The 25,764-nt window shown below is 57.3% G+C and overlaps 3 protein-coding genes across 8 annotated transcripts; all 3 read right to left on the bottom strand.

The window, feature by feature from the left end:
• Positions 1-1,304: 1,304 nt before the first annotated feature.
• On the bottom strand, positions 1,305-13,379 carry TNNT1 (troponin T1, slow skeletal type). 3 transcript variants are annotated; one of them, XM_043900230.1, is made up of 14 exons: positions 13,288-13,379; positions 11,932-11,982; positions 11,805-11,818; positions 11,500-11,529; positions 11,245-11,277; positions 10,374-10,395; positions 8,094-8,157; positions 7,596-7,712; positions 7,298-7,375; positions 5,184-5,297; positions 4,816-4,925; positions 2,464-2,554; positions 2,213-2,253; positions 1,305-1,447 (listed from the first exon to the last, which is right to left on the bottom strand). In XM_043900230.1, exons 2-14 carry the CDS (start codon positions 11,961-11,963, stop codon positions 1,402-1,404), a joined length of 792 nt encoding a protein of 263 aa, XP_043756165.1. In that variant the 5' UTR covers positions 11,964-11,982; positions 13,288-13,379; the 3' UTR covers positions 1,305-1,401. The 3 variants fall into 3 exon arrangements, with proteins under 3 accessions (XP_043756165.1, XP_043756166.1, XP_043756167.1); XM_043900231.1 differs by lacking the exon at positions 11,245-11,277 and having other exon boundaries at positions 11,479-11,529; XM_043900232.1 differs by lacking the exon at positions 11,245-11,277.
• A 1,555-nt stretch (positions 13,380-14,934) lies between these two features.
• On the bottom strand, positions 14,935-18,458 carry TNNI3 (troponin I3, cardiac type). Its single transcript, XM_043900237.1, has 8 exons — positions 18,304-18,458; positions 17,989-18,004; positions 17,764-17,850; positions 17,292-17,333; positions 16,885-17,016; positions 16,433-16,522; positions 15,732-15,908; positions 14,935-15,083 (listed from the first exon to the last, which is right to left on the bottom strand). The coding sequence occupies exons 1-8, from the start codon at positions 18,312-18,314 to the stop codon at positions 15,000-15,002; spliced, it is 639 nt and encodes a 212-aa protein (XP_043756172.1). The 5' UTR covers positions 18,315-18,458; the 3' UTR covers positions 14,935-14,999.
• A 954-nt stretch (positions 18,459-19,412) lies between these two features.
• DNAAF3 (dynein axonemal assembly factor 3) lies at positions 19,413-25,418 on the bottom strand. 4 transcript variants are annotated; one of them, XM_043900222.1, is made up of 12 exons: positions 25,328-25,418; positions 25,137-25,241; positions 24,732-24,874; positions 24,284-24,377; positions 22,567-22,724; positions 22,104-22,286; positions 21,828-21,953; positions 21,614-21,736; positions 21,207-21,336; positions 20,478-20,592; positions 20,235-20,309; positions 19,413-20,150 (listed from the first exon to the last, which is right to left on the bottom strand). In XM_043900222.1, the coding sequence occupies exons 2-12, from the start codon at positions 25,219-25,221 to the stop codon at positions 19,742-19,744; spliced, it is 1,641 nt and encodes a 546-aa protein (XP_043756157.1). In that variant the 5' UTR covers positions 25,222-25,241; positions 25,328-25,418; the 3' UTR covers positions 19,413-19,741. The 4 variants fall into 4 exon arrangements, with proteins under 4 accessions (XP_043756157.1, XP_043756158.1, XP_043756159.1 ...); XM_043900223.1 differs by having other exon boundaries at positions 20,478-20,589; XM_043900224.1 differs by lacking the exon at positions 20,235-20,309.
• Positions 25,419-25,764: the final 346 nt, after the last annotated feature.

The following is a 25,764-nucleotide window of genomic DNA, read 5'->3' as shown; positions in this document are numbered from 1 at the left end:
AACCTCAGTACCTGATGGCAGGCTTGTTGGTTTTTTTAGGCTTATCCACTTTTGGATTTCTGTTTTGTTTTTTGTTTTTTTTTTTCTCCAAGAACCATACATAGTGCTTTTATTTATTTTTTAGCCATTTTAAAAAATTGAAGTATAGTTAACTTACAATGTTGTGTTTCAGGTGTAGAGCAAAGTGACCCAATTTTATATATATATTCTTTTTCAGATTCTTTTCCCTTATAGGTTATTAGTTTGGGTTTTTTTCTTTTTTTGGCTGCGTCGTGTGGCTTTCGGGATCATAGTTCCCCAACCAGGGATTGAACCCAAGCCCCTGGCAGTGGAAGCCCGGAGTCCTAACTACTGGCCTGTAACTAACTACTACAATGCATTGAGCAGAGTTCCCTATGCTCTATAGCAGGTCCTTGTTCGTTATCTACTTTATATCTATTAATAGTAATGTGATCAGAGGGTTTTTTTTTTTTCTAGTCTGTTTACAAGGTTGTAATGCCAGAACACTCTATCACCCCCATAAGAAGCACCATTCCTTTTAGCCATTACCCTCCCCCACTCCTTTCTTCCCCTGCATCCCTGGAGACCACCACTACTCCCTGCCTCTGTGGATTTGCCTTCTAGAAATTTCGCGTCAACGGGATCTCGCAATGTGTGGCCATTTGCATCTGGCTGCCTTCATTCTGATTGGCAGGCTCATCTACACTGAAGCCTGTGCCAGAGCCTCATTCCTCTTTACAGCTGAATAGTATTCCCTCGCATCTGTTCACTGGTGGACGGACGTTTGGGTTGTTTTCACCTCTTGGGGATCCTGAGCTATGCTGCTGCTGAGAATCCTGTACACGTGTTCGCGAGAATACATCTTTTCCGTTCTCTTGGGGCAGAATTGCCAGGGCCTATGGCTCAGCGGTAAAGATTCCACCTAGCAATGCAGGAGAAGTGGGTTTGATCCCCGGGTCGGGAAGATCCCCTGGAGAAGGAAATGGCAACCCACTCCAGTGTTCTCGCCTGGAGAATCCCATGGACAGAGAAGCCTGGCGGGCTACAGTCCACGGGGTCGCAAAGACTCGGACACAACTGAGCAACTAAACAACAACAAATGGTAATGCTGCGGTTCACTGTTTGAAGACCTGCCAGACTCCTTTCCAGAGCGGTCGCACCGGTTTGCACGGCCACCAGCTGCGGGTGAGGGGTCAGCCTTACACAAGGTCCTCACGATTGTTGAGAGGATTCCCCCAGCAGCTGTGAGCTGGTGGCCTCCCCATGGCCAGCTGCGCGTTCATAACAACACAGAACTCAAGCACTCGCGGCAGGGGGAGCATTTATTTCAAGCCCCTGATGGACGCACACGCCAAGGGCTCCCAGGTGCCTCGAGGGGGCGGGGGCGCTGTGCCCAGCTCCTCACTTCCAGCGGCCTCCGACGCGGCCCTTCCCGGCCCCCTTCCGGCTGGAGGAGGAGGAGGAGGGGTGTTAGGAAGGAGCGCCTCCCCACCCACCTCTGAGATGGGCCCCGCCCTCCCCGCCACGGGAAGAGGTCCGCCACTGTCTGCTCGTGGGGGGTTCGCTGCCTGGGGTGGCGCGATTAGCGGTCTCCGGCCCTCCAACGGGCGGGAGGTGATATCCCTGGGCCAGCTCAGGATGTTCACGTGGCCGCTGATAAATGGTTATGGATACAGAGCTGGGGGCAGGAAGGGGAGAGTGACAGAGAGGGCCGGGGAGGCTGGGGGGAAGAGAAAGATGGAGACTTGAGGCGGAGAGAAGATGGAGAGAGGGAGGGAAGGGGAGTGGGAGACAGCAAGAAACACAGCAAAAGCCGCGCTTCTCGATGTCAGCACCAGTGGCATTTGGGGGCCGTCCTGAGCATCCCAGGACACTGAACAGGGGCCCTGAGCTCCACCCAGCAGGGGCCACTAGGACCCCCTCCCCAAACGTGTTCTGGACATCACCTGATGTCCTCTGGGTCAGGTGGAGGGGGGAGATCACCACCCCCCGCCTGGAGGACCAGTGATTTAGAGGGACATAGAAAGGGGGATTGAGACCCCAGAAGAGAACCAGAGATGGAGAGAAAAGGACAGGTTACGAGAACGTTCCAGAGAAAGAGGGATGGAGACAGAGCCCCCAAGAAAGGGTGGTCGGGGATGAAACGGAGTCGGGGCAGCAGGAGAGAGAGTCAGAGGGAGGGGTGTGGGGCCCAGGCTCCATTCACACTTACAACTTCTGGGCGTGGCTGATGCGGTTGTACAGGACGTTGATCTGTGGAGACCAGAGGGAGGTGTTGGCAGAGCTAGAGGGAGAGGCACCCCCTGCCCCGACCCAACCCAAGCCAGCCCCCAGCCCCCAGCCCCAGCCTGGCCTGGCCCAGCCCCCAGCCCCCAGCCCCAGCCTGGCCTGGCCCAGCCTCCAGCCCCCAGCCCCAGCCCCCAGCCCCAGCCCGGCCCAGCCTCTAGCAAACACGGGTCTCACCTCATATTTCTGCTGCTTCAGCTTCGCCATCAGGTCAAACTTCTCTGACTCCAGTTGGTGGATCCAGTCCGACAGTTCCTGGGCCTTCTCCCTGGCCAGGCAGAAGGACTGTCAGGGAAGGGAGCCAGGCCGGGCCCAGGCCCAGAGGGGCTGAGGGAACCCTTTGAGTTTGGCTTTACTGGTGCCATTGTGTTAATTTGGGGCCCTTTTGTTACTATGCAAAGCGGATTGCAGCAAGGGGTCTTTAAATCTCTGCCCGCTTCTCCGTCCCTGTCTCTCTAACGGACAATGATAGCGTGGCTAAGGGGCCCGGTCCTGGAGTCAGAAAGCCTAGGTTCAAACATCAGCTCTGGCATTCTCTGGCTTGTGACTATTGGCCAAGTGACTGCCCCGAGGATCCTGTTTCCCTCTCCAGAAAAATGCAGAAAGAAAATGGTGAAGAAGAAAAAAGAAAATGGTGAAGAAGTTGTGGGTTGTCCCATCCACACCCCTTCTCCCTTTCCTCCTTAGAACTTTTTGCAGGAGGCTCTGTTACTACTCTCCCCAATCTCCCTTGCAGGTAGGGCGGCCAGTGGATGAAAGTAGGTCATCGAGTGGAGCTTCCAGGTAAGCCTTTGTGGGTCTTGCCTTGCAATTTCTTTCTGCTGCTTGGATGTGCTGGCTGGAGCACCAGCGGCCACATTTGACCATGAGGTGATTTGGACGATGGAAATGTTGGAGTAAAAGCAGTGGAGCAGGACAATAGGAGTCTGAGTCTTTAATCGTTTTGTAGAATTGCCATACCAGCTGTGGACTACAGATTCCTTCTATGTAAGGAAACAAACCTCTATGTGTTAGGCTGCTATAGTCGTATCTCAATTATTAGAGGCTAAACTTATTCTGAACTGACAATGCCTTGAGCCATTAGAGGATGAGAGAACAGGTATAAAGTACCTGGCACATAACAAACAGTTGATAAAGCTAGTTGTTACTACTCTTTCAATTCTTACTAGTATTCTGTGTTTTCTTTTTCCAGTTAATGGTTGTCTTTTGCCAGCTAATGGTTTTCAAATGCTCTCTCTTCTGTGGTGTATTTTATTTTAAATTTTTATAGACCATCATATGATCTCTATCGAATAAATAAAACTTAAGTAACTTGAGATCCTCCAAAATTATCAGTGGACCCAAACGACGAGCAGACGTGTGGTGTAGGGTGGAGAGAGGAGGAAAAGGAACGTTAGCGACATACTATTTAGTCCAGGCCCTGCGATAATGTTTCCTGGGAGGGAGGGGGCTGGAGCCGACTCTGAATATCCATCCCCCAACTCTGAGCGCAGGGTCCTCATGCTGGGGGTTTGAAATCAGCATCCTGGGAGCTTTCACGCCATGGAAATGAGCAAACACTAAGATGTGGACTTTTAGCCTCTGGAGATCCACTTGGGAAGCATTTACCATCATGCCCCTTCGTAAATACGTGAAGAAGAACACAGACTACCACACCAGACTTCCTGGGTTCCAATCCCCACTCTTGTGCCTGCAAGCTGTGCAACCCTGGAAAGGTTCCTTCACCTCTCTGTGCCTTTTTTCGTTTGTTGGTTTTTTTAATGTTCTGGTTTGTTGTCTCTAACAGGGTGATAACAGTATAATGGTATCTCCCTCACAGAGCTGCAAGCCCTCCATACGGGGCTCCTGCTCACTGACCTTTTGCTGCTCCGTAATGTAGACTCATCACAGCCTCCTTTTACCAGTGAGGAAAGCAAGGCTCAGAGGAGGTAACAACGTGCCTAAGATCACACAGCTTAGGCGGTGGAGCTGGCACTGAGCCCCTGCAAGCGGTCTCAGGTGTTGAGCTCCAAGTCCCCTCACCACGCCGCCTCTGGGGTGGTGGGTGTTTCTGACTTTAAGGGCCGTGCCTGGGCCCCTAAGACACAGAGGAGGCCCCCAAGGGAAGACCCTCCCCAGCCTTCCCTCTGGGGGCTTATCCTGAGAGGCAGGCTGTGCCCATAGTGAGCTGTGAAGGGAGAGACAGGGGTCCGTCCGGAAGAGATTTGCCTGGGAAATTGTGGCCAGCGTGTCTGGCTTTAACTTGGGCAGAAGATGGAGCCCGTTTGGAATTCCCGAGGGACATCATCAGAACAACATGACCGCCTCAATCTTGGTCAGCCCCATGCTCTGGTTTCCTGTCATCTCCCAGGCTCTACAGGTCTTGGCACCAAAAACACAGGTCCTGCATCAGTGACCCTCCACAGGGGAGTGGCCCAGAGAGGGGGGAACCCTTGCACAAAGTCACAAAGCGCCGGGGTCTCCGCCCTCTCAGACCCGGGCCAGGGTCACCCCATCTGCCTGTCTGACACCCGGGCCCCTGCCGCATACCGGAGCTGTTCTTCTCCCATGTGGTCGATGTTCAGAGGCTTCTTCCGTTCAGACAGGATCCGCAATTTCATCTCCCGCCCCGTCTGACGCTTCCCTCGCTTCTGTTCTGCCTGAGGGTGGGAAGGGGGCACCATGAGGTGGGGGTGGCTCCCCAGCCCCTCCCCGCTCAGACCCGGGGGTCCAGACCCCATCCCCTCCTCCCTCAGACAGGGGTGTCCAGGACCCCGCCCCTCTGCCCTCAGACCCGGGGGTCCAGGCCCCCGCCCCTCCGCCCTCAGACCCGGGGGTCCAGACCCCATCCCCTCCTCCTCAGACCCCAGTTGCCTCCCTGGGAGCCCAGACCTCAGGCCCCAGCAGGCTGAACTCACCTTGACCAGGTAACCCCCAAAATGGGCGCCCATGTTGGAGAGAACCTTCTTCTTCTTGGCGTCGTCCTCAGCCCGCTTCTTGGCCTCCTCCTCTTCCTTCCGCATCTTCTCCTCCTGTGGGAAGAACAGGGTTCACCCCTGGGCCTCCCCCACCCCCCTGGACTGAGCCGGGAGGGCGCCTGAGGGGGGCGTGGGGGAGGCCGATTCTGCCTTGGGTGAATCAGGGTCAATCAGACTCAAGCGTGAGAAAGTGAGTGTTAGCCGCTTCAGTCGTGTCCGACTCTCTGCGACCCCGTGAACTGCAGCCCTCCAGGCTCCTCTGTCCATGGGAGTCTCCAGGCAAGAACACTGGATGGGTTGCCATTCTCTTCTCCAGGGGATCTTCCCAACCCAGGGATCAAACCCCAGCCTCCTGCATTGTAGGTAGATTCTTCACTGTCTGAGCCATGAGGGAAGCTCACGAGAGACAAGGTCAATTTCAGAACAGACAAGGATGCAGATACGTCCTCCTGGCCCTTCCAGGCCTGGGTGTGTGACCACCGGCCAGTCCTTTGTCAACTCTGAGCCTTAATATGCTGCCCCCACCCCCAGGAAAACTGAAGCTGGGTGAGAGGGATAGGCTTGCTTTTCTCTGCGTGCTCCAGCCTGCCATGGCCAGTGGCGATCTGCTGTTATGACCTCCGTGTAGGTACCGGCTCTCTCTGAAACTTACTCTCCTCTAGTATCACGAGAGAATGACTTTCCTCAGAGGGACAAAGAGGGTAACTGGTCATGGGAGTTGGGGGCGGGGGCAGAATCAAGAGGCTCTTGGCCTTGAGCCTGAGGAAGGGGCTCCAAAAAGCCTTCACTGAGGCGTGACTACATCCAGAAAGTCTGCATTGTGTGTTCCAGAATTAGACGTTCACCCCGACCAAAGCCTACTCCCCACTGGAGGCGCAGGCAGGGTGGGCATGATGGTGCAGGGCTTGCCCATAATTCCCCACCTGAATGCGCTTCCTCTCACCGCTGTAATCTGCAAACATAGTGGCTTAAAGCAATGTCAGTTTATCATCTTGTACTTCTGCAGGTCGGGAGTCTGCAGCAGGTCTCCAGGGCTACGTCAAGGGGCACACAGCCTCCTTCTGGAGGCGTGAGCGGAGAGTCACCCACTTCCCTTTTCCAGCTTCTCAGGGCTGCCTGCATCCCTTGGCTCAGGTCCCCTTCCTCCATCTGCAAAGGTCCCCATGTAGGGACCTTGTGATAATGCTGGGCTCACCCAGAAAATCCAGGAGGATCTCGCCATCTCTGGATCTTTAATGTAATCAACTCTGCAAAGTCCCTTTCCTCGTGTAGGGTCCCACAGTCATAGTCTCTGGGAATCCAGAAGCAGACATCTTTGGGAGACCAGTCCTTTGTCTACCACACCACCCAATTCCTGTTCTTTAAAAATGGCTTGAGGGATTTCCCTGGTGGTCCAGTGGTTAAGAATCTGCACTTCCACGGCAGGAGGCACGGGTTCGACCCCTGGAACTAAGATCCCACATGCTGTGAGGTGCGGCCAAAAAAAAAAAAAAAATGAGTGAGTCATGCCTGATTTCAAGTCAGGTCATGCTTCCAAGGCCAAAAGCAATGGGAAAGTTCTACTCACTCTCTCCCAACCAGCCAGTGGTTCATTCCACAATGGCAGGTAAACAATCTGAAAACATCCTAGGATTTGTGCCAGAGACAAAGAGGAGTTTAAGCCAGACCTGCAGCTGGACATTGGTCACTCCTGCCTAAGATTGACAGGAGTCAGGATTTTCAGGGCTCAGACCAGGAACATGCTTGGCACCCTCCTGGACACATTTTCCACATAAATATAGGCCAAAGGACGGACAGAGAAAAGCTGGGTCTTTGTGATAGTATTTAAGTCCCTTGATCCAGCCATGCCTGAAGCAGACCCTGCCTTAGGCAATTTAGTTATATAAGCCAATAAAACTCTCTTTCCGCTAAATTCAGTTGGGTTGGGGTTTCCCTCCCTTCCAACAGCAAGATCCATGGATAATACGCATGTGGACTTTCTTGGGGTCACAGAGATCATGAATGGAAAACCGTTCCCGGGAGAAGGGGAGGCAGGGAGGAGGGGAGGCACCCACCGCCAGCTTGGCCTGACGCTCGCGCTCCTTCTCGGTTCTGAAGCGCTGTTGCTCGGCTCTCTCGGCCCGGCGCCGCTCCTGGAGGAGACAGAGGGCTGAGCGGGTGCAGGGACCACCACGCACCCCCTTATCCCTTCCCAGGTCAGGTCAGGAGTGGAGACGAGCATCAACTTCGGTGCGATCCGGAAAGTTTCAGCCTTGGGTCTGCACTGGATGGCGACCGTGCTCCGTATATCCCAGGACCCAGAGGCTGGGAGGCGAGGGGCGAACTGGGGCAACCGCACCGCCCTCCACTCACGATGCGCTCTTTCAGCGCCACCAGCTCCTCTTCCTCTTTCTTCCGCTGCTCAAAGTGGACGTCGATGAGCGTCTGCAGCTCCAGCAGGTCCTTTTCCATGCGCTTCCGGTGGATGTCCTGGGGGGACGAAGGGCGGGAGCCTGGTCATCCCCAGGGGGTACCCCGAGAAGGCGCCAGCCCCTCAGCGTCTCAGCCCTCTGAGAAGCGTCAGGAGGGGCACCCCTTGACCGCAAGAGTTGGTGGGTTGACCGTCCGCTGGGACAGACGGCTGCCGTGCGCTCGATGTCCAGCAGATGGCAGCGAACACCGGGCTCTGACCCTAGCGGGCGGCGAGGACGCAATTCAGGGAGAGTAGAAAAGCAAGCACACAAAAGGAAAAAGACCAAAAAAAAAAAAAAAAAAAAGGAAAGGAAAGAAGAAGAAGGGAGGGGCGCCGCTTCCTGATTCTCGCCCTAAGGGCTTAGCAGCCCCGCCCGGGATGGGGCGTCCGTTACTTACATCGAAGTCCACACGCTCCCCCTCTGGGATCTTTGGCGGGATCAGAGGAGGTACCACGGGACGGCTGCGAGAACAGAAGAGGAGAAAGCTGAGTGCCCTGACCTTCCCGCGGGGCAGCATCAGCCTCACGTGGGTCCTGAGCGCCTGCGGTGCGGCCGGTCCGCATCGGACGGGCTGCGGTGAGAGGCAGGCCCTGATTCCACAGACTCGGTGGAACCAAAGAATGTAAAATGTTTCACTAAGGACGTTAATATGGCTTAGTGTCCCAACGATGCGATTTCAGGTACAACGGGTTGAGTAAAATATGCTATTGGGATTCATTTTACCCATTTTACTTTTTTTAAATGCAGCTAGCAAAAAAATAATAATAATTCAGTTACATATGTGGCTTGCGTTGTACTTGTATTGGGTGGTGCGGCTATGAGGGGCTGCCCTTGATTTCCAACCCCAGGGTCCTCCCATTTCTTAGAATTTTCTTTCTTTATTATTTTTTTTAATTTATTTTTTTAGCTGCATGGTGCAGCATGTGGGTCAATTCCCTGCTCAAGATTTGAACCCAAGCCCCCTGCACTGGGAGGGCAGAATCTTAACCCTCAGACCACCAGGGAAGTGCACTCTTCTTTGATTTCTGAGACAGCGCCTCCTCCTGACTCGCTTCCTATTTCTCTGCCTGTCCCATCTCTGTCCTCGTGTCCCTTGGTGGGAGTTTTGCCCTTTGATTCATTCGATTCATTCATAGGTCAGTCATTCATTCCTGTGACTTCAATTGCCATCATTTACTAAGGATTCGCCTCTGTCTCGAGGAGACTCTCAAACCTCAGACACCAGTGAATAGATGCCTCCTGAACATTTCCCGTCTTTGCACAAACCCTGCCCCAACTGAGCTCCTCAACCTGGGGTTCTTGGGACTTCCCTGGAAGCCCGGTGCTTAAGACTGTGCTCCCACTGCAGGAGGTGTGGGTTCCATCCCTGGTCTCAGAGTCAAGAGCCCACACGTCACGTGCTATGGCAGAACACCACCAAACCCTGGGGGTCTCTCAGTTGGTGGACCCTTTCTACCCTCAGCCCTCTGCCCCAGCTTAGGCCTCACCTCGCCCCTCAGTTCCCTGGCTGTGTCATGCACCCCAATGCCCCCGGGCATTTGCACATGCTGTTTGCCCTGCCTGCAATACCCTTCCCTTGATATACCACCCCACAGCCGCCCCTGGGAACTTCCCTGCCCAAACAAGGCCTCCTGATGCCGAAGCACACCTGTGCTTTCCTGCCCACCTGGCTCTCACCCAGATCAACCCTGTGTCCCCTCTGCTCAAAACCCTCCGCAGGCTCCCCAGTGCCCTGGCCTCCATGGCCCCATCCCTCTGAAATTCACACTGTCCGCACAGGCCCCAAGGATTTCCACTTCTTCTGCTCAAATTGCTGCCTCCTTGCATCTCTAAGCTTTGGGTTTGTTTTGTTCGTTTCAGTTTTTAGCTGCACTTTACAGTATGTGGGATCTTAGTTCCCCAAGCAGGGATCAAACCCACACTCACTGCATTGGGAGCGTAGTCTTAAAACCACTGGACTGCCAGGGAAGTCCTGCACTGCCAAGCTTTGGTCCCAATATTACACCCTCCAGGGCTCCTCTCTCCCCTCCGTGAGCTCTCGACTCCAGTGGCCTGCCTAGTTTGGATCCTCCTGTGTTTGTATCTGCCCCTGAAACACTGGACCTTGCACACACCACTCACTTCTTCATCTACCATCTCCCTTATACCTCCTTCAGCTAGCAAACTCCTTGTCTCTCAGGCATCACCTCCCCTGGGATTCCTTGATTGCCTAGGGCAGAGATAGTCCCCTCCTCTGTGCTACCATGGGCTTCCCTGGGTGGCTCAGCAGTAAAGGATCCACCTGCCAATGCAGGAGATGTAGGAGATGCGAATTCGACCCCTGGATCTGGAAGATCCCCTGGAGGAGGGCATGGCAACCCACTCCAGTATTCTTGCCTGGAATAATCCCATGGACAGAGGAGCCTGGTGGGCTATAGTCCATGGGGTCACAAAGAGCAAGCAAGCAACTGTGCTACAGTCGCTGGATCTGGGTCTACTTTCACCAACAGGGCAGGCAGAGTCTGCCTCTCGCCAAACACCAAAGTGGAAAGTTCCACAGAAATGTTTGCGGAAATCACTGCCCTTTCCTGTGCTTCCGTTTCCCCACTCTCCTCTGCCTCTCTTGCACCCTGTCTCTGGAGGTGGGGGATATACTTAAGGGGATGTGATGGGGACCCCCACCCTCCTAGGATCTCACCTTGGTTTGGGGCGCTCCTCTTCTGGTGAGGGGGATACAAAGAGATAATTAGCAAGAGTTCGTGGGGGGGGGGGTGGACACGACATATCCAAAGGAGGCCCCCCCCTCCCTGAGCCGTGGTTCCCTCCAGCCCACTTCCCTTCTCCTGCAGCTCCAGGGGAGGGGTTGGGAGGTAAAAAAGGATAAGGGAAATCAGGGTGGCCTTTAGGAGGGAGAGGGTCACACGCATCAGATATACATTCAGAACTGGTGTGGGGGGTCCCCCTCCCCCATCGCTGGGAACCCAGGTGTCCAAACCTTCAGACCATAAGGAAACAAAACAAAAGCAACCCCCGACCCCGCCCCTCGTCCTACACACCCAGAGCTCCTACCCCCTCCATCGAGGCCTAGCAGTGCAGGGAGGCCCCCAGCCCTCTCTTCGCTCGGTGACCCAGGGGTCGTGTCCTCGGCCCTCTTGCCCGCCAGAGACACAGGAATCCAGACCCCCTCCCCCCCCCACCCCCGACCATCGCTAGCCCCTAAGGCAACCCAGGCCCCAACCTTTGAATGTATATGAAGGAGAAAAGTAAGGGACAGGAGAAGACGAGAGGGAGGGAGGGGTGCCTCTCCGCAAACACCCAACCCTTCTGTGCGTGTCCCTCCAATCTGGGGAAGAAGGCTTGGGTGTCGGTCCCTTTAAGACGGAAGGGAACGGGTTAAAGCCTCCGCGAGGCTGGTTCCCTTCGCGGCCAGCAGAGGGCGCGAGCGCGCTCCAGGCTTAAAGGGCCGGGCCGGGCCGGGCGCGGGTTGGGGGGTGCGGAGCGGGTCCTCGCGGAGGTCGGGGCCCCGAGGCCCCGGGATCGCTCTCCGGAAGCGAAGCAGCCGCGGTTACCTCGCTCTGCCGCCGGCTCCGGCTCCTCGGCGGCTGGGAGGGGGCGCAGGAGAAGCGAAGGGGTGGGGGGCCGGGAAGGGGAGCGGCCGCGCGCGGACGCGGGGGGCGGGGAGGGGAGAGAGGGGAGAGGCTGTTAGAGGAGCTGAGGCTGAGCCCGCCCGGCCGCCCGCGCCCCGGCCGAGAGTCCCCGCCCCCGCCCCGGCCCCGGCCCTGGCCCTGCGGTCCGGCTCCGACCTGCGGAGTGCGGCGCCTCACCTTCCTCCTCCTCCTCGGCGGCCTCCTCTTCTGCAAGGGGTGGGGGACAGAGGGCGCGGCGTTAGGGGCCCCGGGGAGGCGTGGGGGCCGCCAGATGGGGGCCCAGAGAGAAGCGGGGTGGGGTCGAGTCCGATCCGAGACCGACAGGGGGGCACCTCGGGGCCTCCGCGGCAAATGGACCCGAGAGCGCTTCCCACGCACTGGCTGTGCGAACCAGGAGCGCGGGCGTCGGGCGGGGTGGGCTAAGATGCCCGAAGGCGCCCCCAATCCCACCCCCCCCCAAGGTCAGCACGCGCCCCACTCACCTTCAGGCTGCTCCCTGAGGACCCGGGTGGGAAGGAAAGAGGGAGGGAGGGAGAGAATTAGGAGCCTTGGAGGCGGGAGGGGTCTCCGCCACTCCAGGCCCCCAGCCCTCCCGCCGGCATCACTCACTCTTCATATTCCTGCTCTTCGGCGTCCGACATCCTGGGGTCCTGGTATGACCTACAGACAGCAGAGAACAGGCCCAATGGGGTGCGGTTCAGAAGGACGTGTGGCTGGGGGCCTGGACCCCAGGGTCTGAGGGAGGAGGGCCCGGGGGACTGGACCCCTGGTCTGAGAGAGGAGGGGTTGGGGGTCTGGACCCCCGGGTCTGAGGGAGGAGGGCTTGGGCCCCCCAACTCCTCAACCTCCTGTTCCAGTGATCCGGGCACTGGGGGTAAGGTGGGGCCGAGCCGAGGGCTGCAGCCCCGCCCCTCTCCACAGCTGTCTCCTTTTGTCTTATGACAAGTCGGTGGGAACCTGATCTGGGTCGGGATTAGGAGAAGGTATTTGGGAAGGGACAGTGGCCTGAAGACAATAGCTGTCCCGCCCCCCAGGGTCTATTTTGGGGGGATGTCACATCGGGTGACACAGAGGACATCTCCTGAGAAGTATTTGAGGGCGGCGGGGGGGTGGTTCTGGGAGAATTAATCACCCCCACCGTCCTCTCCCACCCCCAGGGCCCCCTCCCCTTTGGCGGGTTATGTGCCCACCTGTCACCTCCTTTCACCTTCATCCATTGCCACAGAGGGGACAGGACACACAAGAGCAGCTTCTGTCCCCAGGCCTCACCCTGACCCCTAAATACTAAGACCCCCCCATATCTGAAATCCCCAAGGTGTCCAGATTGAGACCTCCCCAAACCCCAATACACACAGATCCTAACTGACGAATTCTGAAAACCAGCAAGTCCTGGTATCTCCAGATTCTGAGACCTCTCCCCCCAACTGTGGACACTGCAGGTTGTGAGCCCAGACACCCTAAAATCTTGATCCCTTAGGTCTTGACCTAAATTCTGAAACCTCAAGATTATGAGACCCCAAAAATCTGTACACCCAAATTCAGAGGCCTGATTGATGCTACACCCAATATGATACTACAAATTATATTACCTCCAGCCATGAGGCCTCAGATTCTGTGACTTTAAGTCCTAAATTCGCAGACACTGACCCCCAGTCCTGACACCCAGACCATCTGCCATCCAAGCTCAGGGACTCTCAATTTCTGAGATTCCCTCGGATTCACAGCTCCAAGGCCCTAAGGAGTTCTATTCTGGGATACCCAAATGCTGGCACCCCTAAATTGTATAACCCCCCAAAATCCTCATACATTCCCCGCTCTATCCCCAGTCCCCGGAGCCTGGCCCCCTCAAATTCCCATACCTCCCTACCTCCCTGCCTCCATACCTCTCATCCTCACCTCTCATGTCTCCCATCCCTCTGCCCCCTCCCCCGAGGACACCCCTGGAGATTGCGGGGGGGCTGTTACCTGAGTCTGGGTCAGCAAAGGTGTGAGAGAGTGGTGGGGAGAAATCTTGCTGGGCAGGCTGAAGCACCCCAGTTTATAGCCAGAGGTTGAGCCCCGCCCCAGGGGGAGGGGAAGGGGGAGAGGATTCCTTTCCTCAAAGTCTCAGCCCAGCTCAGAGGTGGCCCTGCCCGCCCCTACCCCCCCCCCCCCCCCCCCCCACCCCCGGCTCTGGCTCCACTTTAGGGTTCCAGGCACTCCTGGCTGTTCCAAGGCCTCTCCCTCATCCCAAAAGCATTGTCCAGGAAGCCCGGGCTGGGTCAGGTCACCCTCGGGCTTCCCCCTCCCCGGCCCCGGCACCCTGTGCTCTGAAGTCGCTGGGCTCAGCCCTACAGCTGGTCCTTGGAGGCGGTTCATTGATGAAAGGGGTCCAAGGGAGATTTTATCCCTCCATGAAAGGGGCGCTTTCTCTCTGTCTCTGGGCATCCACCTCACATACACAGTTCCTTGTCTGTCTCTCCTCTGTCTCCGTGACTCTCCATCTGTTTGTCTGTGTGGGTCTCTCTCAGCTTCTCCCCACCTCTGTCTCCGTCCGTCTTTCTGTACCCCCTCCCCACCCCCATCTCTTTGTCTGCCACCAGGATTCCACTCTGGTGACAACAGGCGCTAAAGCAGGGCAGCAGGTGTGTGAGGGGGTGGGGGAGGGCGGTGTCAGACTCTGCGGGACCTCACCCCCCCACCTCCATCTGACGCTGATCTTTTTTGGTATCCCCCTCCCCTTTCCCAGGCGAGCCACGACCTTGAACTCTAGGGGTTCCTCACCCCTCTGGGCTTCTCAGTGCCTCTGTCTCCCTGTTTCTTGGGGGTTGACTCTGGGGCTCTCTTTCGCCTCTCTCCGCACCTCTGTGTCTCTGAATTCTTCACTCCGCCTGTCTGTCTGCCGGTTCTTCTCTCTGCGTTTCTCTGGGTGTCTCTGCACATTGGCCTCTCTTAGCGTCTGTCTGTGGGTGTCTTGTCCCCAGGTCTCCCTGTGCTTATCTGTGACTCAGTTTCTGTCTTCTTCTTCTTTAAATATTTATTTATATGACTGCCTTGAGTAGTTGTGGCATGTGGGATCTAGTCCCCTGACCAGGGATTGAAACTGGGCCCTCTTCATTGAGGGCACGGCGTGTTAGCCACTGGACCAGCAGGGAAGCCCCTTGTGTCTTAGCTCTGTGTCTGTCTTTATCTTCCTAGCTCGTGTGTGTGTGTGTGTGTGTGTGTGTGTGTGTGTGTGTGTGTGTGTGTGTGTGTGGTCTCTTTGTGTCTCTGCCACTCTCTCCCCGTTGGTCCTTATTTCTCTCTTCCTGGGTAAGCTCATCTCTGCCTCACCGTGTATATCTGTCTTTCTATTCCCTCTTTCTGTGCACTTCTTCCTGTGAATCTCTGTGTTCCCTGTGCCTTTGGGTCCCTGCCTGTGTCTCTCTGGCCCATGTCTCTGACTCAGTCTGTCTGTGCCTCCGGGTATCTGTGTTTGGGCCTTGGTCTCCTTGGTCTCGGCACCTCTGTGCATTCCCACGTGGAGACCCAACTCTACTCCTGCTCTTGTACCCCTCCTGCCCCAAGTTCTCCAGCCTCTCACACCTAATCGCTCTCCCCACCCCCAGTAGCAGAGAAACAGCCACCCCCAGCTCAGAGAGAAGCTTTATTCCTCAGGGCCATCCTCGAGGCCAGGGTCAGGGCAGTGGGCAGTCAGCTCAGCCCTCAAACTTTTTCTTGCGGCCTTCCATTCCGCTCAATGCATCGATGTTCTTGCGCCAGTCTCCCACCTCTCGGTTTTCCTTGGGGGGAGGAGGGGTTAGTGGGTCAGAGGTTAGCATGTCTTCCTGGTCTACAGACTCTCAGATATCTTCCACTTGCCCTCCCGCCTGCTGGGTCACTTGTTCCAGATGCCCATTGCAGGGTCTGGTTCTGGAATACTTCTTGTCCCCTCAGACAATCCTTTCCAATATGCCCACTTCCTGTCTCCACCCTGCACTTCCTGTCTCCCTCCTGCACTTCCTCTCTCACTCATGTACTTCCTGTCTCACTCCTGCACTTCCTGTCACCCTCCTGCACTTCCTATCTCCCTCTTGGACTTCCTGTCTCCCTCATGCACTTCCTGTCTTCCTGTCAGATTTCCTGTCCCCCTCCTGCACTTCCTGTCTCACTCATGTACTTCCTGTCTGCCTCTTGGACTTCCTGTCTCCCTCATGCACTTCCTGATTCCTTGCCACTTCCATTCTCCCTAATGCACTTCCTGTCTTCCTCTTCTACATCCTGTCTTACTCTTGCATTTCCTGTACCCCTCCTAGACTTCTTGTGGAGGACCCTTACCAGATACTTCTCCCCACAGTTCCACCTGTCATCACCCTCAGGCTGGGTCCTAGGATTGCTGCCCACTACCTCCTCCCCTAAGCACCCCCTTTCCTGGATGGAGCCACACTCACCTTCTCCGTGTCCTCCTTCTTCACCTGCTTGAGGTGGGCCCGCAGGTCTAAGGTCTCCTTAGCCCTGGCGCCCAGCAGTGCCTGCATCATGGCATCTGCAGAGATCCGCACTCTTCGCAGAGTGGGCCGCTTGAACTTGCCCCGAAGGTCAAAGATCTTCTGGTTCAGATCTGCAATCTGGGCGAAGCCATAAGGGAGGTGGAGACCCTCCTCCTCCTCCTTGCCTCACTCCTGTGCCCTACACTTCTCTCCTATCCCTAGCCAGGCTCTCCCTAGTTCAGGCCTCTACCACCCTCAGGATGAAATCCAAGCTCCCCATCCTGTAATTGGATCCCGATGTGCCTCAGCCTCATCTCTGAAAACCACCAACACATCCCAGTCCAGCTACATGCATCTCACAGGTCCCTGGCCTACACTTGAGCTAACTTACCAACACTTGAGGCTCCAGCCACAAATGTTCACAAACATATTTCTTGCTTTGTCCCCTCCTGGGTTTTGCATGTGCTGTTCCCTCTGCCTGGAACAGCATTCCCTGACCCTATTGTGCTCATCCTTCTGGCCCCTCCCTGCCAGGATCACAGAATTGTCCTGGGTCTCCTGGTGTCTGCAGCTGTAAGCAGCTGCAAGGGGCCAGGCTGAGACCAGAGCCAGAGGCATCGCACCCTACCCCGAAGGGACCCAGGCTGCCCAGTGCCTCCCACCTCCGTGATGTTCTTAGTGACTTTCGCCTCCACGTCGTATCTCTCCTCATCCACCTTGTCCACGCGGGCGTGGAGCTGTCGGCACAAGTCCTGGTGGAGGAATGCGGTGTGTGTAGTGAGGAGAAACCCCAGGGGTTTGGACTCCTGGGTCTGAGGGAGGAGGGGCTGGGGACCTGGAGGAGTAGATTGAAGCCAGACCCTGGGGAACTTTAGAGTCAGAGGTTCTGAGAATCTGGACTGGAGTTGGGCTGGAGGAACCAGTCTCTGGGTTTTGAGGTTGTAGGCAGCTGCGGGCCACATTTCTGAACTCCTAAGGGTGAGGATTGGCAAATTAGGCCCGAAGGGCCTGAGCAGAAGAGTGGGGGCATCGTAAGTAAGTAAGGGACGCAAGATGGGACACTAGGACACTAGGGTCTCCGGGCTGGGCCGGAGTCCCTGATGAGAACCGGTACCTGGAGCTCCTCGAAGCCCAGCCCGGCCAACTCCAGGGGCTGGCACCGTGTGCTAAGAGCGCGCCCCTTCTCTCCTCGCCGCTCCTCGGCCTCCCGTTCCAGTTCCTGCTTCGCAATCTGCAGCATCAGGGTCTGGGGATGGGGTGCCGGGAACCGCGGCCCAGTATTGGGATGAGGACGCTGCGTAGTCACCCTCACCGGGCCCCGCCCTCTAATCCCAGGCCGGCTTCCAGAGACCTGCCCCCTCCAGGTTGATGTCCAATATTCCCGGACCCCACCTCTCCCTGGCAGGGCCACCCCTCCGCCAAATTTACCAAGCCCCGCCCACTCGCTTACCCTAAGCTCCACCCCAACGTTCAAGCCCCGCCCCCTGAAAACACCTAGGCTTTCCCCGGGCTCATCCGCACCTTCAGCTGCAGTTTCCTCGAGGCGGAGATCTTAGACTTTTTCTGCCAGGGTAAGACAGCAAGGAAGGATGAGGGAGGAAGATCCGAAGAAGGACGGCGGGAGGAGCATCAGAACCCCGCCCCCTCAAGTCAGGTCCCTCCTCCAACTCCAGCCCTTGGGAAGCCACGCCCCTCATCCCCATCCACCAATCTGGGGTCTGTAGCTAGGCGCCGCCCACCGTCTCTAAGCGATCTCAGGTCCAGAGGCGGTGGGACTCCGCCCATAGGCAAGCTCGCACCAATCAGACGCCGGCCCTCGGCTAAGCTCGTCCCATGAAGGCCTTCCTCCTCTTGGGCTCCGCCAGCGACCAAAGTCCCAGGAGGGCCCTGGCTCCGCCCCTTCTCCCCAGGACGCCAGTGCCCTAAGAACCCGAATCCAGACCCTGCGAGGCCCCCGACCGGCCCCGCGCACCCGCTGGCCCCCCGACCTCACCTTGGCGTGCGGCTCCGTGGCGTAGGCGCGGTAGTTGGCTGACGAGCGGCGTCGGACAGGAGGGGGCGCGGGGACCGTGTCCCCCGCCTGGGGTTGGGGGAACAGAGCTGAGTCACCACGGGGACCCCGTCTGCGTGCCGCCTTCCAGGGCTGCAGTCTCTCTCCCCAGAGCCCTCCCCGCAGCCCCCTCCCGGGCACTCGGGGTCAGCCCACGTCTGCTCTCACCGTCCTGCCGCCGCTCCTGGAGGGAGAGAAACCAGGAAAGGGGGTTACTGGTGGGCCTGGGTCCTGGCTAGTCCGTGTCCCAAGGGACCCCATGGTCCCTTCTGACCGCAGAGCCGGCCCACCAGCTCCCCATTCTGGGCTCCTAGGGGTTGGAGTCGCAGACTCTCACCTCATTCCGACACCCGGGGTTCCTGTCCTTACCTCCCTTCTCAGACCAGAGTCCAGGCTCGCAGCTCTCACCCCTCACAGGGACCCAGGAAACAACACCCCACCCGCCTCCGGCCTCAGGAGCCCGGGTTACCAGTCCTCACTCACTGGTCCGCCATGCTGGGTCTCAGGCCAGGAGCTGAGGGAGGCAGAACCCCGGGGGCAAGGAGCTCTTGGAGGGTCAGGGAGGGAGCGTCCGGAGTGACCTTGAAGACCCCTGGGACTTCTGTCTCGTCCGGTCTGCTCAAACCTCACTGAGGACACTGAGATAAGGGGCGAGGTCGGAGACTAAATATACTGCTGCGCTCCCCCGCCCCCCGCCCAGGATTCGAGATAACGGTGCGCGTGAGGGGTGGGGCGGGCCACGCTCCAGCTGGATCACCCCTTCACCTTGGCGGCCTGCAAATCCAGGCCCTCCTCCCTCAGAACCGGGGGTCCAGGCCCCCAGCCCCTCCTCCCTCAGACCCGGGAGTCTAGGCCCAGCCCATTCACTAAATTGCAGTCTCCTTCAGGGCTGGGACTTCACCACGTTATACTCAGTCTCAGGGCCCCAAACCTGTTACCCAATCAGTAAAGTCTGCTGATTCACTTGAGGACACAGGTGTGGGGTGCCCAGGCTTTCAGCAATTCAGTTCAGTCACTCAGTCGTGTCCAACTCTTTGCGACCCCATGGACTGCAGCAACGCCAGTCCATCACCAACTCCCGGAGTTTACTCAACTCATACCCATTGAGTCGGTGATGCCATCCAACCATCTCATCCTCTGTCACCCTCTTCTCCTCCCACCTTCAATCTTTCCCAGCATCAGGGTCTTTTCCAATGAGTCAGCTCTTCGCATCAGGTGGCCAAAGTATTGGAGTTTCCGCTTCAGCATCAGTCCTTCCAATGAAACCCAGGACTGATCTCCTTTAGGATGGACTGGTTGGATCTCCTTGCAGTCCAAGGGACTCTCAAGAGTCTTCTCCAACACCACAGTTCGAAAACATCAATTCTTCAGCGCTCAGCTTTCTTTATAGTCCAACTCTCACATATATACATGACTACTGGAAAAACCATAGCCTTGACTAGACAGACCTTTGTTGGCAAAGTAATATCTCTGCTTTTCAATATGCTTCAGCAGGTAGCACATAAAACTTCACCTCTCGTCACCCCCCACACCCCCTCCCTCTCCCATCCTTGGAGACAGACTGAGGGCAGGAAAGACACGGACACCTGGAGAAGAGCTCTTGGCTCTCTTTACTTGGACCACCTGAGGGTAGACCAGCATGTGAGAGGTGACACCCCCAGCCCCCAGTTAGGAATGGGATGCCTGGAGACGAGGGGACCACACAGAGGGCCTGAGCAGAGCCCCGGGGCTAGATCTCCAGGCTGTTTTCAGAGTCTGGGAGTGAAAGGCAGAACTCAAGAGAACAGTCTAGAATTCCAGGAATAAATATAGAATCCCAGGACTGGAATCCGAAATGCTAGCGACACCTCTGGCGCTGAGTGAGACTGTTGAGAGTGTAACTGAGTATTCTAGAAGCGCGTTCTCATTCTAGGACCGGACTTTAGATTTCCGGGGTGGGGGACTTGGTCTCTGGAGGAACAGTCTGATTCTCTGATTTAGGGGCCTGATTCCCTGTGGGCGGAACTGAAGCCTCCAAGAGTGAAGCCTGAGAATCTGAGGTCAATTTGAGGGGTTCAGAGGGTGGGGTTCCCGGTACAAGGGGCTGGGTCCTATCCTCAGAAGGTGGGTCGGTTGCCTCAATGGGCGAGGCCAGGAATTCAGGGGGCGGAGTCCCAGATTCCACAGCCGGGTCCTCGTGGCTGGGAGCTGAGTCCCCCGCCTTGTAGAAGCGCGCGAAGATGTCCGAGGGCTTGCCCCCCAAGTGGGGGGCGAATCCAGCGGCCTGTGCTAGCTCCCTGACCCGGCTGGAGAACGCCTGCAGCTGCTCCTGCCGCAGGTCCACTAGGAACCTGGAAATAGGAAGCGGCGGGTTAGGGGGCCCCGCTTTCCACCCCCCGCCTGGAAGTTGCCCGCCCTGCCCTTTGCTGGCTCACTGGGCTAATTCAACAATCAGGCGTCCTCCGGGGGCCACGCAGGCCCCCAACTCGGGGCTGAGAAGATGGACCATCCTGCGGAGAGAAAAGGGAAGGCTGAGGCTCGGACTTTGAGGTCCTGAGCGAAGAAGGGAGGCTGGAGACCTGGACACTGATTGCGGAGGGTCTGGGGGCCTGGATTCCTGGGCCTGTCGGAGGAGGGGTTGGGTGAGGAAGATCTGGGCCCCTCCCAGGTTCTCTTACCCACAGGCCACGTAGAGAAGCTGGAACTGTCCCTTGTAGCAGCTCTTGTGGTGGAGAGTGTGGGCAGAACCGAGGGACAGGAAGTGGACAGTGAAGGGCTCTGGGGCAGGGGCTGCTGGGGAAGGGAAGATGGGCAGGGTTAGGCAGACACTCGAAGCTTGGAGATGACTCTCCTCATCTGTCTTCAGGCCTTTTGTCATCCTTTCTATTGGGTAGATCCCTGGAAAATTCTGGGAAGACTGGCTTGGCAGGCAGAAACCCATTTTACAGACTAGGCAACCGAGATTCAAGAGAAGAAAAGAGAGTGGGTGACCCATGGCCACACAAGTCATTAATTCACCCGGGAGGGCCAACCTAGGTAATGGGTAGACGGAGGCATGACCAGATTTGGGGTCGGGGGATTATCCAACAGTAATCTGAAACCTAGCACATCGTTAAAATGTTCTCAGCCTCTTGATCATAATTCTGCTATTGGAATTCAGAATGGTAAGAATGGTGTTAAGAGTTAGAAAAGTGAGAGAAATTCAAAGAGAAGAGTGAAAAACAGACCGGATGTCGGGAAGGGGAGGTTACTTGTCCAGGCTTTAGACACCGTACCAGTCCATGCTTGGACTTCAAATACCCGGAGCCTGAAGCCTGGGACGAGGGTCCGGGTCCCGCTCTCCCCCAGACATGAGCACCCCAGCCCCGCTTGCCGCCTCAAGGGAACAGCCTGGGTCCGCGGCTTACCGGGCTCCGGGCTTCCCTCCGCGCCGCCCTGCACCTGCTCCGAGTCCCCTTGGGCGGCTCTCGGGCGCCCCCAGGCGGCCATCTCTCGGAAGAGCTCCGCCACGTTGTGCTCGGTGATCTCGCCCGCGGTCTTTGTGGGGAGAAGGGGCGTGGCCAGACGCTGGGCTAGGACCGCGGGGCCAGGGTGGCAGGGGAGAGGCCTAGAGAACGCCCCCTTCCTACGCCCCCACCCCCAGAGCGGGCATCTGGCTGGCGCACTCAGATTTCGAGACGGCTTGGGAAGTAGAGGGGTGGGGCTGTCACGTGGACGTAGCGAGGGGCGGGGCCCCGGTTGGCGGGGCGGGGCCCGGGCGGCAGGGGCGGGGCCTCGCGTACCCACTAGGTCCCCAGCACCTCCAGCCTCAAACCTTGACCGGCTGCCCGTTGCTGGTCTTCAGGAGGGTCTCGTCGTCCGCTTCGATGCCGAAGGCCACGAAGGGCCCCGTGGCGATGTCCCCCCAATACCCGCGCGCTGCCACGCGCTCCCCGCGCTGGGAAAGCAGGAAGAGAGGATAATGTTGGGGAACTCGGATTCTGGGGCTCCCCACACGCGAGAAGCGGCAGCAGCCAGGGCGCACGTACGTGGCTCAGGAGGCGACCGGACGCCAGGGTCCGGTTGGGCACGTGATAGGCGCTGGAGTCTCTGAGTTCAAAGGCGACGCCCGTGTCCCTCCAGCGCCTGAACTCGCGGGTGTGGATGACTCTGGCCTGGAGGGAGCGGGGAGCGAGGAAAGAAGCCTCCGTGAAACTTACCGGCCCCAGCCCCGCCTCCTCCACCGCCAGGACCGGGACCCCAGCCCCGCCTCCTCCACCGCCAGGACCAGGGACCCCACCCCCACCCCCACCCCCAGCCCTCACCCCGCGGTCGTGCAGCTTCATGTGCAGGTCCCAGTCGCTGACGCCGCGCCGGGCGTCGTACCGGGAGCCCAGGTACTGGCGCAGCCTCGAGTCCCACAGGCGGATCATGGGGAAAGCCTCAGGCCCCTTCTCCCCTCCGGCCCAGAAACGGAACACGGCCTCCAGGGCGTCGCGCTCGCGGAACTGCGCGGCCAGGCCGGCGTGGGGGAGAACGAAGGAGAGGGGGCTGCAGGGACCGCGGCGTCTCCCCCGACCCTCCCTTCCCCAGCGGGGCGTGGAGAACGATTCTCGCGTCTCTCCGCTAAAGGGACCGAGGCTCCGACAGCAGAAGCCACCCCCTGGGCCATATGGCCCGGTGGGAGCCGGGGAGCCCTCAGCCCACTCCATCTACGCAGACCCTGTCGGACGGCCCGGCCGCCCCCCGGGTCCCCGGAGGGGACGGTCGGAGGCCGCGCGGAGGCACCTTGAGGGCGCCCAGGCTGAGCCAGGGCAGCTGCTCCGCCAGGCGGTCGGGCTCCGGCACCAGGTGAGCCAGGCGGCCGGCCTGGGCGCGCACGAAGGCGGCCACCGGGGGGCGCAGCAGCGCGTTCCCCCACACCTCCAGGAAGGTCTCGCTTCTCTCTGCGGGGACGGGGGAGAACATACATGGAGGGAGCAAAGGGGTGAGTCCACACGTGAAATCCGTGACGGCGACGCATACCCACTTTATAGTGATCGTATTCTTCCATAGTCCTGTAATGAGCATGGCGGACCCAGGAAAGTTCCCCACCCATCCCCAAAGCTAAAATATGAAGAGTGACTTACACCTCACCTGGGTCTCCTCGCGTATTCCTACCCCCATGCCCTGCAGGTAACCCCAACCCTGAATTTCCTGCTTAAGTTTCTCTTGCCTTACAAAAGGAAAGGTTAAGAAAAAAAAAAAAAAGGAAAAGTTATATATAAGATATAGATGGAGATGAAGATTTATGTGTGTTAGTAGAATTTTTTAAGACAGAACTAGGGTTTCCCTGGTAACACAGCAGCAAAGAACCTGCCTGCTAATGCAGGAGACCGGGGTTTGATCCCTGTATCGGGGAGATCCCCTGGCAAAGGGAATGGCAACCCCCTCCAGTATTCTTGCCTGGGAGATCCCGTGGACACAGGAGCCTGGCAGGCTACAGTCCATAGGGGTTGCAAAGAGTTGGACACAACTGAGCGACTAAGACATAACTATTTACCTTTAGTTGTATATGCAATATATATCGATATCAATATATAGTTTCATTTTAGTTTAAGAATCTTATAAGAGAGAATGATACACTTTTAGTTAGGTTAGTTAAGTTCTAGTTTAAGAGCCTTTACAAGGTGCATTAAGGAATCTGTGCAATGTCTCCTGAAAGCCCTGGGCTGTTAATGACACCTACCATCCTTAATCATGGTAACAATAATCGCTAATATGTGTGGAGTCTATATCATAAGCCAGGACCCATGCATTTTTTTTTTCATTAAATCCTTATAAGAATTCTATGGTGGAAGAACTTTTAGGATCTTCATTTTATAAATGTAGAAACAGAAGTCCAGAAAGGGATAGACACTCTCCCAAGGTCACACAGCAAGCAGAGTCAGAATTTGAACACAGCCTGCCTGAGTCTAGACTTGGCTCTAGGCACCAAACTGAAGTTTTTGTTACTGGAAAACAGTCTATTTCCCACCCAAATCCTCCTCCTCCCCTTCCTCCTTATAGTCTCACTTCCAAGGATGCCTCCTCCAGGCAGATTCCCTGAGGTTCATACCTCTCACTAGGGGAGACTCAGGCCTGAGGGAGGCTTTGGGCAGGACGGAACTCAGGTCAGCCAAACTGTCCCCACTTCCGGGGGACTCACGACCTCTCAGGAAGTCCCTGGATCTCTTTTGGGCTTCCCCCTCATCAGGAGGTTTTGAATGCTTACACTGTGTTACACACAGTTCTGAGAGTTTTATGTGGATTATCTCCTGGAATTCTCTGAATGATTCTAGGAAGCATTCTTTTTCACCCCATTTCAAAGGTAGGAAGAGCTGAGGCTGTAAGGGCTACCAAGTGAGTGAGCAAATGATGGAATAGGGAACAATGTGCAAAGTGCTTAATTTCACCATTGAAATGCCAGAACTCCTGCAGGAAGGGGGGAGGGGATGGGGGCCAGATGGCCTGGGTCTTTGCTGACCTTGCAGCCCCATCTTCTCAGGATCCTCCAGGGCTAGGCTGAAGATCAGCACATGTCGGGCTACAGCTTCCAGATTATTCTCCAGCACATAAAACTAAAAGGATGGGCAGGGAAGAACGACTCTGAGATCTGTGTCCCTGGCTCCCAGCAGACCCAGGAGTGGGAAACCTCAGCCCCCTCCTCCGACAGGACCCCGGAGACTGTGTACCAGTCCCACTCTTTCAATCACAGAAACGTGGGCACTCAGAACCCTCCTCTCCGTCACTACTCAGGAGGCCCCATCCTTAGACACTTCCTCCCACTTCAACCCAGGAGCCCCCAACTCCAGCCCCATCCTTCCCCAGGACCTAGGAGTCTGGGTCCCCAGCCCCCTCCTCCCTCAAGGACTCAGGAAACTGGGCTCTCATCTTCATCCTCCTCCTTCCAAGACCCCATAATCCCAGCTCACGTGGAACCTCCTTCGAGGCCAGAGAGCTGCCCGGGCCAAGGTCCGTAGCAGGTGCCGCCCATCCACGGAACCCAACAGCAGGACATTTAGTTCGGGGGTCTCGTGCTCTGTATCAGCCTGCGAATCTGGATCCACAGGAGGACCTGGTAAGATGATAGCAGGCTGGAGTTTGCGACCTGGAGAGCGTCCCCTGCAGCCACCCTCAGCAGGACTTCCACCCCTGGCCTCGGTTTCAACCGGAGCTGTGCCTCTAAGCGTTCCGGAACTCGGAGTCCACAGAGGCATCCAGACTGCCCACTGGACGGGGACGCCCTTGGAGCCCCCGAGAACGTTAGCACGCTGTCTGCCAGGCTGTGAAGGCAGCCGTTGTGTCGCACGATTTGTGATCCTGAGCGGGGGACTCACTCTCAGCCTGCAGGTCCACTGCCGGGGACAGGCCCCACCAGGACACAGAGCCAAAGCCCGTGCCCGAGCCTGCCGGCGTAGTCATCGCCGTGCGGTCCGCACAACCTGGGGATCCCCAAACATCGAGTCTCCGTTGCCCACCTGTTGCCCTCGCACCTGCCCCGACTTCTCGCCCCTTCCACCCGCCTCACCTTTATCCTTCCAAATAACCCGAGACACCCCCTCCCTCCCCGCTCTGGGCTGCGCTGAGGTCCGAAGGCCCCTCCTCAACTGCTGCTCATAGTCCCCGCCCTTTTCAATCATTCGGCCAATGGAAGTGTGCGGGCTGGCACGGCCGCGATCAACGGGCCAATGAGAGTGAGCGAGACCTGCCGGCTGCGAACTTTTGGCCAATGGAAGCGCTGAGGGACGACCACCCGGGCTTGAGGGCTTGAGGACGCGTCGTCATGACGACAGAGCTGGCGAAGGGGCGGGGCCAGGAGAGGCTGGGACGGAGCCTGGGGCGGTCCAAATTTCTGGAAGCAGGAGGCCTGGATCGATCCAACGTTTAGACAGAACGGAACCGAATCTTGATAAACCCAAGTTAAACTGAGGTGAACTAGACCTCAAACTGTACACTTCTGTGTCC

This window comes from Cervus elaphus, chromosome 4, assembly GCF_910594005.1.
Source record: "Cervus elaphus chromosome 4, mCerEla1.1, whole genome shotgun sequence".
NCBI classification, from domain to species: Eukaryota; Metazoa; Chordata; class Mammalia; order Artiodactyla; family Cervidae; genus Cervus; species Cervus elaphus.
The sequence above is the reverse complement of the archived record's forward strand: the minus strand, read 5'-3'. Positions and strand labels throughout refer to the sequence as shown.